The following is a 15133-nucleotide window of genomic DNA, read 5'->3' on the forward strand; positions in this document are numbered from 1 at the left end:
TTCATGCACACAGAGCCGTGAATCAAACCCAGACCCTGGAGGTTTAAGGCGACAGCGCTAACCAGTACACCACCGTGCCGCTCCACTCAAACCGGATTGGTAAAAAAAACAGCATACAGATGCCTTATTTTAGAAAATAGGGTCAATGGAAAAAAATAAGGACAATAAATGTTTCGTGCAAGTAAAGAATAAAGGAATAAAAGGCCATTTATGTGAATTATTATTATTATTTTATGAATGGTACAGTATGAAGCTGTGTCTTGCATGAATGAATCCACAGCAGACTCAGAAAATTGGGCTTAACAGAGGGACTCTAATTACCTTTTAACACAATGTTAAGATCTGAGGAGAAATTCCTTTAAAAGTACATGCACAGTAATAGATTCTAAAACGAGACGGTTCAGTTTGTACCTCAAATAATGCTTTTATATTGTATTATATGTATTATTATATTGCATTCATGATTTTAACAATAAGCATGTATACTATTTAAAGTATCTAGTTTAATGATGGTACAAAATTAATGTCAAAAGAGCCCCAGTGACTTTGTAGTTCCGAAGGGTTCCAATGAAAAATCCTAGAGCTGCTTCTTCTCACTTGCATGGCATGGTGAAAAGTGATATTTGAACAGAATAGAATATAACATGATAATTAATCATTCCAATCTGTAATTTTAGAGCAGTAAAAATACAGAATACAGGGTGTGCCGTGCTTTATGCCCAAGTCTCATGGGATGGACTACAGGATCCCGTGACCATTTACAGGATAAGCGGTATAGAAAATGAATGAATAAATAAATGGATAAATGAATGAATAAATGAATGAATAAATAAATAAATGAATGAAAATGCAGATGATGACCATTTAAGAGTGAAAGTGGAGGCTCTGTTTCGCTGTGCAGCACTTTTTGAAGACATGTTTTTGGGTCACTGTCAAAATTATTCTGACTGATCACCTTTAGGCTACGATAAAACGTCCTATCCAGGATCACCATACACAGGGCACAAGGGCTCACTGGATGGAAAGGATGTAAATCATGTGCTCTGACCTTTACAGTAAATAGATCTCAATGCTCTTGAACACACGTGGAATTTTGGCCTCCCTACCGTGTTCTACCACTAGCACCAGAACACCAGCAATTCAGATAATTGGTACTCATGTCTCCAGGACAGTTTCAGAAATATGATTCTGTGTCAAAGTGTATTAAAGCTGTTTTGGTGCCTATGTTGTCCCAACACTATACTGTACATACATTGTACAAATTGTCCCTTTCATCAGTTAGATTGAATCTTTTTATCCTCAAGTGTGATATAAAAGAGTGCCTGGTATAAAGGTATTATATAAGGTTGAATATTTTGTAGGTGCACTATGTGAAAAAGAAACTATAATTACAATGTTTGGAATTTAGCCTTAGGGGAGACCTTGACTTGGTTGATTTTCTATTAATTTCCCCATCACTGAGTGGTGTTATTTCTGTTAATATTTTATTACTGCTATCATGTAGAAAATTATAATGGTTCTGGAAAATTATGCAGAGTCAGTCCAAATGATTTAAGCGAAGAAGTTTTTTTTTTCTAATCTAAAGGAGATCTCTGGGGCATTCTGTAAGTGGGTCCTATACAGTATATACAATTTAGAAAGGTGATTTTTGAACTACTCACTATGATTTAAGTAAGCCGTGTCAAAAGGCTTTACTGAATTAGAAAGTACAGAAACACAACCCATTTTTTGAACAAGAGGTTTATTTGTGTCATTACATCCATCATGGAGGCAGTTTAATGTGATAAAATTCAAGTGGAAATGAGACTGAATGGGATTAAGTATGTGGTATAGTGGTACTTGTAAGGTGCTGGCAATTCTAATGATAAGTCACACAAAGAGCAATCTGTGCAGTCTAGATAAGCAGGCTAGTTACCTATGTTGCTTAATTACACTGTCCATCATAGATTCTGGAAAGGAAAGCTTTGTGTACATGGGAATGAATAGGATATTGTGTCAAAACTAAATACCGTTATTGTACTTCTTGTTATGTCTCCTTTTTTCTAAAGCTCTTAAGTGCTATTGAAGATATTTTGAATTAACTAATTGTTAATTTGTTTAGAAATCCAGCTTCAGTAACATCCATGCAGTGGAGGGTTGCAGTGGTTCTGGAGCATATCCTGGGAATACTGGGCGTACCATGCTGGATGACAAGCAAGTTCATCATCTTGCACACACAACTGCACATTTACTCAGGCCTTTTGGGAAGTGGGTGGAAACCGGAGAACCCAGAAGAAAACACATGAGGAGGACATGCAAACTCTAAGAAGTTAGCTGGGATTAAATCTGGGATTTTGAATCTGGGATTTTGAGGCTGTGAGTTGGCAACACTAACTGCCATAAACCCTATATGCTGTATAACATGCTATAATACAAGCTATATGCTTTGTCAAATTAAAAATCACTAGAAATTAGGTTTGTTTGTAATATATATGTTTTGTAAATAATGGACAGTAATCTCTATATGCAATAAGGGCTGTAGATTTAAAACTAATTATCTGTTGTGGTTGTCAATACAGGATGAAGATGGCCTGCTGTGAGCAACAGTTAATATGGATACATGTTCATTTAGCTAATTATGTTGAAAATATTGTTTATTGATGTTTTGTTCCTTATTTTAATTATGCATTGTTTCACAAAGGCAAGATATATGAAAACAATACTTTTTTATTAACAGCACAACAAAACAAAATAACAAAATTATTAAACTGCAGGGCCTATGACAGTTTATACTTTAATTTGTAAGAATATACAATAGAAAATCCTAGGAAAACCTAATTAATGTTCTAGGTAAGATGTGTACATTAATGATTTGTTATTTTGTTGAAAACTGCCCTGTACATCTGAAGGCTTGCCACACTTCTTTTGGTAATAAACCATCTCTTTTTCTTTACTTTATGTACCATAATATATAATTTAACTCAGTTTTATTTAAATCGGGCTTTTAACGACGGTCATTGTCGCAGAGCCACTTGTCAGAATAAAAAAAATAAGGTAAATGAGTTTGAAAAGTCTGAGAGAACATGTGTAAATCAAAATGATCAGATTGTCCCTGATGAGCAAGCCAAGGCCGACGGTGGCAAATAAAAACTGCCAGAGATGGAAAGAGGAAGAAACCTTGAGTTTCTGAAGAGAACCATCCTCATTTGGGTGATATTGGATAGCAGGGATTGATTTGCAATCATACTATGTGTTAGGAAGCTGGAAGTGCATGGAGTTTGCATGTTTTCCCTAAGCTTGAGGGTTCCCCTGGGTATTGTGGTTTCCTTCCACAGTCCTCAACACATGCAGATTTAATGTTGCAGTGTGTAGCCCACATTGTGGCCTGATTCCCATTTACAGGATAAGTATAAAAGTATAGAGGATGAGTGAGTGCGAGTTACTACAAGTGTATTTTAAATCTTACCACGAGACACAATATGTCCTTAAGCACACAGTCATTGTGGTTTTGCTATTTCTCACAACTTGACAACAGAAGCGTGGAGAGAAAGTCGACTTTGTTGCTAGGAGGATCATTTGAGTGTCAAAAAAAAAAAAGTTGAAAATAAAACAGATAAAATAATGCATCAGTGCTGGCCTAAATAGGGCCTATTACAATATTTGTTTAGATGCAGTAATGAAGCTTTTGCAAAGTACACTGTGTTATTAAATCAGCCCCCCTCTCTCTCTCCCTCTCTCTCTCTCTCTCTCTCTCAGTGTGACGCGTAGAGCCCGCTGTTGCCCGCGGTTTTGCTTGGAGGCTCTGCACGCCCACACAGCATCACACACTCACACACACTCACTCACACACACACGCAGCGTCGCGCGCTGCACTGAAACGGCTGAAAGTACAGTAAGAGCAGCTCCGAGCGAGCGAGCGAGCGCACAGACGCGCAAACCCTCTGTGGACTTTAGCAGCGCACGTCTAAGACAATCGAAAGAAAGCAAGTCCGAGAACAATGGTGAAAAGCACTCCGCATGGGTACAGTTTCCTACTTGAGTTGTTGTTCTTCTGCAGCTGGTAGCCCCTGGCACTGAGAGAACGGGAGCAGGATGAGATGGACGGTCTGGCTGTGGGAGTACCTGTTGGTGGAGGTCACAGCGCTCGTGTGCAGGGCGGATGGTGAAGCGGAGCGGCGGCCCGAGGGCTTCGTCGTGTTGTCGGGCTCGAACGGCTCCGAAGAGAACGGCGTGTCCGAGAAGCCGCACACGCAGGACGAGTGTCGCGGCTACTACGACGTGATGGGTCAGTGGGACCCGGCGTTCGTCTGCCGCACGGGCACCTACCTGTACTGCTGCGGCACCTGTGGCTTCCGCTTCTGCTGCGCCTACAAGAACTCGCGTCTGGATCAGAGCTTGTGCACCAACTACAACACGCCAGTGTGGCTGAAAGGACAAACGCCGCACAGGACGGACCCGAGGCACGATCCGACCAAGGACAAGACCAACTTAATCGTATACGTCGTTTGTGGAGTAGTGGCCATCATGGCGCTGGTCGGAATTTTTACCAAACTTGGATTGGAAAAGGCGCAGAGACCTCACAGGGAAAACATGACCCGGTAGGTTCAAAGTACTGAATTGGGAGGGTTTTTGTTGTGCTAGTGCATTCTCACTTTATATCAGATTTGCGTAAAAATGCGTGATTTCAACACAGTGCACCGTCTCACCAACTACAAGACAGTGGAGTTTGACAAACTGGCTTCTTCGCGCTAACTGCGTCTGATTGATGATATAATACTTCATGATAATAATCACATTTAGGACTTAAAGCATCTGCTCATACACCGACACGCTGAAAAAAAAAACCCTAGACCATATCATAACTGGAAGAGGGCCAGGTTTAAATGAGACCTGGCAGGTCGATGAGGCGAGCTTGTTCGATGTGCGCTATGGGACACATACGCAGCTGCATTTCTCATTACGCGTCTGCACTTGGTTACGAGAAGCTCAGTATTTTCCAAAAACAAACAAGACAGTTAAAAAAAAAAAAAAACCTTCCTGGTTAAATCAATTCCAGGTAGTCTTATCCTATTGCATACTATGCACTAATATGGCTTGGTGCTGTTTTTAGTCATGCTGAACTGGGGAAAAAAACATGGCAATGAGCTGCTACGTATATTTTGAATTGTTTTTGGTTGATTATTTGTGGTTAATATAGTTTTATCAGTTTGACATTCTTTGACAATGTTAAAGTTTTTGGTAAACTGTTTAAATCCACCCAATTTCGTCGACATGAATATTGCATCCCTCGTCAGGGTCGCTTAAAGTCAGCACCTTGGACAGCAGCACCACTGTAGCATTGGGGCGTCTCCTAACTCAGGGATCATCCTTTAGAGAATCTGTTATAAATTCATACATTACCAGACACCTTCAGTGACCAGTTTCCTAAAAAATGATTTATTTCAAAAACTCTAGTATATAGATGAAACTTTAAAACATATTTTTAAAGATAAGAAAGTAAACATAACCTTGGTAATGTGTTTTCAATTCATCATTTTTTTTTTTTTTTCAAAAAATTGCCCTTTAAGAGCTGGATCATACTCTTTTTGACATATCAGCAGGAAGGTAAATCTCTAGCAGAAGAGTTGTTGACCACTGTTTTAGGTTTACATATGTTATCTCAATTCCTCATGGGAAAAGTATAAACATGTTAATGTAAGCAAAGTCAACTTTTGAGGTATACTGTAACTAGTATTGTGCACTAATTGAGTAAAATGTTTGTACCCTCTGACAGGGCTGTAGCAAGTGTGATGCAAGGTGCCTGTCAAGCTGAACATGAAGAAGCCATCGGAAGGCATGCACAGAGCTATGACAACATGCAGGCGAGGGCAAACAATATGCGTAAGTCACATTTGGAGTTGCTTTTGCCTTACCATAATGTTTCATCAGCTGTGCAGAAGCATGAGGCAGTAACACATTGCTACACTTCAATAATGTTTATATGTCTAGGTTGAGATGGGTTTACACAATAAAAGATAGAACGAAAAAGTGAGGTCCATCAATGTGGCCTTACGTAATGCCACCATGACAATACAGCTCAAATTGTGGTTGAATATGTAGAATATATCTGAATATACATTTTTTTCTATTTGTTCTCACTTTTCTGACCTTCAATCTGTAAAATTGCATTTAGAGGATTTGAATTATTAAGCATAAATGCATATTTTATGGTTTGTTCGTTTGGGCTGCAGGTGTGGTTTTGTGTCTTGTGACTGAAGCAAGTAGCTCAAAGTGAGTGTCTTATTGTGAAGTGTTTAATCACATCTTTAATTTAACCTCCTTCCAAGAATGATTACATCATCCCCAGCTTTGTTTAAAGGGAACCATTTTGGTTTACGTTAAGAATATAAGACTGTAGTCTTCACTTAAATAATGTGAATCAGTGTTTATTGCAGATTTCAATTAATTCCAACTTTTATAAAGTAATAGCTGTAATATTTTATATATTCCTATTTTTTTAAACAGAATTATATATATTTTTTATTTACAGTTAATTGACTAAACTTATCAAACCAAGTACTTTATCTAGGAAATGGAGAAGTATCATGAGATGCATGCAGTGTAATTGTACTTAGTTCTTTTTACACAAGAATTCTAGAGGCAGCATAGTGTCATCTGGGTTACCATGGTGGCCTCGCACCTCACGAGTTGAGGGTTTGATTGCAGGCTAGTTTCTGTGCATGGAGTTTGCATGTTTTCCTTGTGCTTGGTTGGTTTCCTCCGGACACCCTGGTGGTCAGTTGAAGACATGCAGATTATGTTAATTTGCACTCCCAAATTGCAAATAGTGTGTGTATGTGTGCCCTGTGATGGATTAGCATCCCTGTCCAAGGTGGACCCTGCCTTGTGCCCTAAGTCTTCTGGGATAGGCTTTAGGGCCCCTGAGAATGTGTATACAGGATGAAGCGATATAGCAGATGAATAAAAAATGAAAAAAAAAAAAGATTCTAAAGGTTTTCATTCACAATTATATTTTCATATGATGCAATAAAGCTTTGTGCATGTATGTAGTACACCATTAGTTGTACGTAGTACAACATCAAGGCTATTAAAATTCTCATTAAGACTCTTGATTACCTAGCTCAGTGTATAGCATAATTAATTGTCTGTATCACATCAACTACAAACAAGCCCCCAGGTATTTGTGTAATGCCTGTATATTTGAGGCAAGGAAAAGCACAGTCTACTCAAACATCAGTCACTATCATCTAAGCTAAGCTTATTAATGTGGAGTGACTCATGTTGAGCTGTATTATTCTCACTGACCTGTTTCTCATAGCCTCTGTACATAATTACAATGAGTTAAACTGATATCCATGAAACATGCTGTTAGAATGGAAAAACAGTGAGCTAGTTATTTGATTTGAATGTTAAGGTGTATGTTACACACATCCATTCATGCTTTTGCCCTTCTACCGTTCTCCATTCTGTTATTTTCTGTATTGTCCTACTTTCCTAGATAATGCCACATGGAAAAAAAATGCTCCAGCAGTAATGCTGAACAGAGACGCTGAACAAACTAAATATTTTCTGACATTTTCGACAAAAAAAGAAGGATGTTAATCCAAAATGTGAAATCATAGTGTTTAATGGAACAAAGGACATGGGGGAAAACGAAGGTAGTTTGACATCAAGGCAGTCAATAGAAAGTCAGCTCTGAATTCCGAGAGTGACTGCACACATCACAGATCCAATTTTTATTTCCAGAAAGACTGTTTGAAAAACCCTGAACATATAAAAAAAAATGTGTGCCTCTAGCGGTCCTCCTCAGTCCTAATCATTTCAGATTTATTAACAATAGAACTTACCATACACACTGATTGGTCTCATCACTGTTAGATTTAGAAAGAGCAGCAGTTCTTTTTGCTTATTCCATAAGATCAGAATGTCCAAAGACAAACCGGGATCCTTTTCATGAAGAGCCATGAAGCCATAAAATCCTCATACCATCAAAGAAATCAGAACAATTAGAGTAAGCTTCCAAAAGAAATTAGAGAAAGTTTCTAATGCTGTCCTAGGGAGTTGTTATTTCTTCCCAATCTTTTTTGTTCATGTATATCTGCCCACACACACACACACACACACACACACACACACACACACACACTGTTTCTGGGGTTTATTTCAGTAGCTTGGCTAAAATGAATTTCCTTAATGTGGTTTCTAAATGGGCCTATTATTTCTCATTTATTAGCGCCTTGTGCTAGCAGACGTCTAAAATCAATCATTGTCTATAATCATCTGCGATACAGGAGCGAGATAGATGCTCCTAAGAGGGAATCCACGGCAAAATCTCCAGTGTTAAACTCAAACTTTAGTGCCTTTGTATTGAGCTGGACTCACATGAGTATGTACTGTACTGTATGGATTGATTTAACAATGCGAGTGTTACTTTCGGACTGAGAATTTAGTTTTTGCATCTGTATATTCAATTTGCAATTTAGTTTCAGTGTCTATTCACGAAAAAGTGGCTATTGTGCTTTGTAAGGATTATCTCTCGCACGCATTCGGGTGTTTTTGTGGTGCTATTACAACAAGTGTGGAGTGTGTCTGTCCATTGTTGTTTGCAGGTTTTTATTATTTGTAAGAGGGACATTGAAAAGATACAGTGGATAAATGTCAGAGACAAATTATCTTCCACCAATCAGCCATTAGATCACAATGCAAAACATTACACCCAGGATTCTTTAAGTTCCAACTGGGCATCTCTGGCCCCTTGCTTTGGTGTCTGTCACTGAGACATTGGCAGCTGACTGCGTGCTGTGGGTTGTGTGGTGTGGCCTCTGTGGATCAAACTGGGGAGGCTGGGGTGGTGGCCTTGGGCCCTTACACTGCCGAGTCCTGTCCATCATTAGGGCACTCCCACATCAAGGCTACTACCAGTTAGGGGGGGCCGAAGACTATTGCGTGCTTCCTCTGAACCACGTGACGCTAGCCGACCAAATCTACTCGCTCACTCAAAAACACACATTGGCTCGCTCACACCCTGAAGACAACGCAATTCACTCCGCCTGCTTGTCTGAGCTAATAGTCGTCCGTGATTGGGTTAGAGCCGTAATTGATGTAAGAGCGTCATCTTTCCATACATTGTGCCTTTCTATAGTGGCCAACTGGTTTTTCTATGGGATCGGATCAGATAAACTGGCTTTTGGTCCCCATGAGTGAGTCGCGGGTGCCTATAATCCTGTCACCAATTTACTGCTACACAATTATAAATAATGTTATTCAATGTACCTGGTTGTGGTGTTAATGTTGTGTTATGTTAATGATATGTTATCATGTGTACTGTATATGATTAGGAAGGTCAGTAGTACTGAATGCCTTATTATTCCATATAGTAAAATACAGTACAATATAATAAATAGTAGCCTTGGCCAATTTAAATGCCCCCACTATGTCTTTATTGAAGCTGAACTGGTTTTCCTCTTACCCTTACCAGTGAGAATGATCAATTCTTTAATTCATTAAGAATAAATAAGATGAAATACCCAGAATGTAAAAGCACATGGCACGTTAAAAAAGCTTAATAATTGGAAAGTTGCTTCCTTGCATACACAGCTATTGTGATGAATGAAAAAGGAAAAAGATGAGGAAACAGATTAGAAATGGAAGCATGATGATTACTAGGGGAAGCACACTACAGAACAATGGAGAATAGATTAGCTAAGAAGAAGTAATTCAAAATGATCAAGCTCAGTGACTGTGCAAAATATACTGAAAGAATGAAAAGGAAAGAAATGAAAAAGAGAAACACCCCGATTTACAGACAGGTAAAAACAGGTGATAGTTTCCTTTGATCCAGTGGAACAGCTCCAGTAAGGGTTTAGCTTCTTCAACTCTCTGAAATGGTATGGAGTGAATAACATAAATCTTTCTATTATATATATTTCTTTGCGTTAGTATTTAAGTGGTGGACAGATAGAGTCTCTTAGTGGTAACTGTGAAGGTGAAGTTCTATCATTTTCATGCTCATCAACCTAATCCATAATCTCTGGCGCTCTGTGAATGGGAACACAGCACTCTATCAGAAAAGAAAAGGCCTTATCTTGGGATAAAGGTGATCACTTAGAATAACTTTGTGCTGATTTGCAATGACACCTGCATCTATGGTGGCAAGCGGATCCAAACCACACAACTCTGTTATGATGCATGGGAAAAAGACAAAACCTTATTAAGAACAAATTTATGATGATGTGTACAGTACATCTATAACATACAATTCCAAAGAAATGACTGGAATATACAGTAAACCAATTCCACCACTATACTTTTTTAAAAAACTTTTTACTATATAAACCAAAATACATAAACCTTATAATCCTGTGAATATATTTATGCGTCTGGATCACCTGTACCTGTATAGTGTTAGACCATGGTAATAAAAATCCCCACAAAATTGCATTATTAACCACCTACTCGTTCCTCTTTACCGCTTAATCCTGTATTCAGGGTCACCGGGGGTCTGGAGGCTTTCGCAGGAGATTTAGGGCACAAGTTGGGTGCCCAATCCATCGCTGGGCACACACACATACACACACTCACATGCGACAGGCAATTTGGGAACGCCAATGAGTCTAATCGGCTTGTCCTTGGACTGTGGGAGGAAACCCACCAAGGGGAGAACATGCAAACTCCATGCACACAGAGACGGGAATCCAACCCGGAGGTGCAAGGTGACAGCGCTTACCACTACACTACCATGCCACCCATTATTAACCACACGTTTTCGAATAGTCACATGAGACATCAGATTAAAAGGGATATTATATACTTACTTTTCTTAAAAGGTCATTTGTTTTGGCATTTCTGTTATTTCATCCAGTTTGACACCTGTTTGATAACCATGCCTAATTTTTGAGTTTTTATTCAGAAAAGCATGCTAAAACAAAATACTAATACCTGGCTTTTATGAAATCCCCAGCCATATTAAACATGTGGATGGTTTATAAACTCATTTCAGGCAATTATCTTTATTCTGTGGAAGGAGTTGAGCTTCATGCTAAGTAAGATATTGCTCATAGCCTTAGGTCTAGAGATGAGCAGAAATCACAAAAAGGGATTAAAGCTCCATTAAGCTCTCAGAAATTCCTTATGGTGAGAAATCCTCCTTAATCTTTAGCTTTTGTGAATGACTTCTCATTTCCTCCCTGTTCCATTGTGAAGAATCTATGTGTTCTGCTCTTGTTTTTCAATGATAACAGTTTCTATATAATCCACCGTGAGGCACAACCTCTCTATCTTTTTCTCTTCAGCTCTCTCTCTCTCTCTCTCTCTCTCTCTCTCTCTTTTTCTGAGGCGATTGGCTTTGGGTGAAAACACGGTGTGTATGGCCTTGGCAGCATATCAGCCCTGTCTCCTGAGGCTCTGTCCCACCCTGATTACTGGGCCATGGTTCATGCTCCTTGAGGCAGGCAGCATATTTCTGTTGGTTCACTGAGCACAATCACTGACACTGCCATGCTAACATGACAGGAGCCCCCTGCTGGGCGTGTATTTGGACCAGTTTGGTCGACGCTCTTGGAAAACTCCATTGAGCAATCCTGGCTCAGAATGTGCACCCCGAGGACAGCCTGGCAGTCTATTTCTTTATGGGCCGCCAACACATTGGGGAAAAGGGCCATGTGGTCAGTTTATGTGCGTCACTGAAATGGGTACATACAGGTCTTATACTTGGTGCCAGAGCTAATTTTATTTCAGATACACACTCTGCTGCTTTAATAAGCACTGTTGTGTTTGAGAGCACTCTAAGATCTAAAAGAATATGCAAGAAGGCCATGGCGTGAAAATGACCTGTGTGGAAAGGAAGGGATTGATTGCATATGAAAATGTATGTACAATCCATGTATTTCTCTCTTTGGGTTGTGTAAATGACAGATTGGTTTTACTATGTGGTAAATAACAGATTGTTTTAATCAATTTGGAAATTATATTGTGGAAAAAATAATATTTATGCTGGGATTTATTAATCTTCAGATCTTAGACACATTCTCTGGAACTCACACAGATCACAGATCATGAATTTAATTTCCGTCAAAAGCATTGAATAGGATTTTTGATATACTATCATTTCAGCTTTCTCCATGACTTTGTAGTTATTATATGCAAAACCGTCAGATACGAATAACAATATTACTCTTTTTAGTATGTGACTAAATCACCGTGATGAAAGAAGTATATAACTAACACTTTAGCATTTCTAATAAGCAACATGAGCAGCATATCATCATGGAGAACAGCCATGCAGAGAACCTCAAGAAAGTTAAAACCCGTCCGGAACAGAATACATTCAAATATTTAAAAACTTTTTTTAACGTGTTTTTGTTTAACTCTTTCATCATTAGACCTGTCATGAAGGCCAGATCTTCAGCTCGCTGGTGAAAGTTACAGTAGGGAACGTCTAAAAAGTGCATGACTGCAAGTTGACAAATGTAGGAGGCAGAAAAATGGGCAAGCGTGACCACTTGATCTACTTTGACAAGGGCCAAATTGTGACGGGTGGCTGATTGATTCAAGCTTAAAAACTGCAGTTCTCGTGGTAGGAGTCTGATCCTATAAAAAAGCTGCTGTAGCTCAAATTACTGAAAAAGTTAAAAGTGGTTCTGACAGAAAGGTGTCGGGAAACAGTGCATTGCAATTTGTTGCGTTATGTGGCTGTATCAGGATGCCCATGCTGACCCGTGTCCACTGCCAAAAGTGCCTACAACAGGCACGTGAGCATGAGAATTGGACTATTAGGCAATGGATGTAGGTGCCATGGTCTAATGAATAACGTTTTCTTTTACGTGATACGGATGGCATGGTGTGTGTGTGCTTGGAGAAGCAATGGCACCTGGATGCACTATGGGAAGATGGCAAGTTTGCGGAGGCAGTTTTACACTTTAAATAATATTTGCTGGGAAACCTTGGGTCCTGCCATTAGTGTGGATGTTACTTTGACACATGCAGTACCACCTACATAAACATTGCTGCTGACCAAGTAGCCCACTTCATGGAAACGGTATTCCCTGATTGAAGTGACCTCTTTCTGCAGGATAATAAGCCCTGCCACACGACAAAAACGGTTCAGGAATGGTTTGAGGAGCACAACAATGAGTCTGAGGTGTTGGCTCGGCCTCCAGATCTCAGTCGAGTTGAGCATTTGGGGGATGTTCTGGCAGAACAAATACGATCAACGGAGGCCCCACCTCGCTACTTAAGACTTAAAGGACCTGCTTTAAGTCGGCTTGGTGCCAGATACCTATTCTAGGTATTGGAGTTCTATTGGAGTCTATGCATTAAGGGGTCAGGGCTGTTTTGATGGCAAAAGCCGACTACTAACCTACTCGATATTAGGTAGGTGGTCATAATGTTATGGCTGATCGGTGTATAAACAAGTATAAATAAAATTTACTAGCACTCAGTTTTTTATCAGCCTTATAAAATATTTTCTAGTAATGATTCTTCAGTCTCACAAACTAATAAGACCCTCTTGTGTAACACATTTATCACCCTTATTTCTCTAGCTCATTTATTAAAAAAATTATTGCAGAAGTACCTCTGACTCAAAGCTTAGTTATTGGAAAGTATTAAAAAATGACAACCCTATATTGGACAGTTCTGTAATAAAAAATCGTTACAATCAATCAGAATAGTTGTATGATAATAGAATTATTAAAAGCATATTGTCTGTTTTCTTTAATATTTGGAAAAGTTCAAAATTCCAGATAGTTAGTTAATATTCTTTTAATCGAAAGTGGCTCATTAACTATCGGTGTATATCCCTATAGTCAAAAGATTAAAAACCTCTAATTGATATTTTATCCATTGTTTATCCCTTTAAGATCAGCCCCTTTCCAATTTCTTTTATAGGCCTCAATTATCTATTGATTGCATTGATCAGAACCTGCCACGCTCCTTTCTTTTCTTTTCACTTTCCTCACATAACAGATGAACATTGTCACTGTACACACACACACACACACACACACACACACAGTATTCTGCAATGAAATGACACATTAATGGATTTCTTCAGCAGAGCATTTAGCACTGTTTATCATTTCACATGACAGAGATTAGAATAATTTCTATTATCTGTCTGTTCAGCTCAGACTTTTCAGCGAAAAAATCTTACCATCGTGGAGAATTTTGTAGCACGCTGAAGATACATTGAAAAAAAATCCCTCTTCAAAACAGTTCTATCTACTTGAATATCCATTGTGTTTCATATTAGTAATGAGTATTAATAAGATTGCAAATATACATTTAGTTTATAATTAGTGTAAAACATCTGACTGAAAATGCACATCATATGGCCAAAGCTTTGTGGACACCTGCCCATTACACCTATGTGTGGGTCCCTATTAAACTGCTGGCACAAGGTTGAAAACATATGAACTTGTAGGATGTGTTTGCATGCTGTATGTGTGTGTGTGTGTGTGTGTGTGTGTGTGTGTGTGTGTGAGAGAGAGAGAGAGAGAGAGAGAGAGAGAGATGATTGATATCTGAGATATTTCAGTAAAGTCCTTCACGCAAATTTCTTCCAAGTAATCTCACAGTGCTACACTACGTGGTTTAGGTTAAACTCCCAGGAGAAAACCCACAAATATAGTAGAATCTAATAACTGAATATTCATCCCTGAAAGTATTTTGCTTCAAATCAATCAGCCATGTTAATGTTGTATGCACATGATTACCATATTTCTGTCTTAAATATTAAGCCTTGAGGAATGATATCTACAGGCGAAGTTGCAATGTTCGCAGTTGGCGAAAGAGTTTCCATCTTTGCTCAGGGGTGTTTTCTGCCTCCATATGGGTTTCCCTGCTACATGATTTATTTTTTCCTTAGAAGGAATGCATGCCTTTGCATCAGGGTTTCTTTGTTACTAGCAGAGCCTCTGTCATGGATAACTGTTTCTTGGGCATGGTTGCTAAGGCACTGTCTTTGACCTCATGAGCTTCCGAAAGAAAAGAGTCAATGTATTTGCGGATACATGCACCGTTATGATTGCTAGTCTGCTTTGTGTCATGGAAAAATAGAACTGAAATCACACTGCACATCGTATCACAGACCCGGGGATCCTGGGTGCTGCAACAGAAACGCACCCTACTGTATCATCGGGGGCCCTAATCCCAA

The 15133-nt window shown here is 39.1% G+C and overlaps 1 protein-coding gene across 1 annotated transcript in view; it reads left to right on the top strand.

Annotated features, from left to right (window-relative positions):
* The first annotated feature begins 3822 nt into the window (after positions 1-3822).
* shisa9a (shisa family member 9a) overlaps positions 3823-15133 on the top strand; it is a 31893-nt gene continuing 20582 nt past the window's right edge. The window contains exons 1-2 of the mRNA XM_053511034.1: positions 3823-4577; positions 5753-5859. Coding sequence (XP_053367009.1) covers positions 4072-4577; positions 5753-5859 — 613 coding nt within the window. The 5' untranslated portion in view covers positions 3823-4071. The remainder of the gene's footprint in view (positions 4578-5752; positions 5860-15133) is intronic.

This window comes from Clarias gariepinus, chromosome 14 (assembly GCF_024256425.1).
Source record: "Clarias gariepinus isolate MV-2021 ecotype Netherlands chromosome 14, CGAR_prim_01v2, whole genome shotgun sequence".
NCBI classification, from domain to species: Eukaryota; Metazoa; Chordata; class Actinopteri; order Siluriformes; family Clariidae; genus Clarias; species Clarias gariepinus.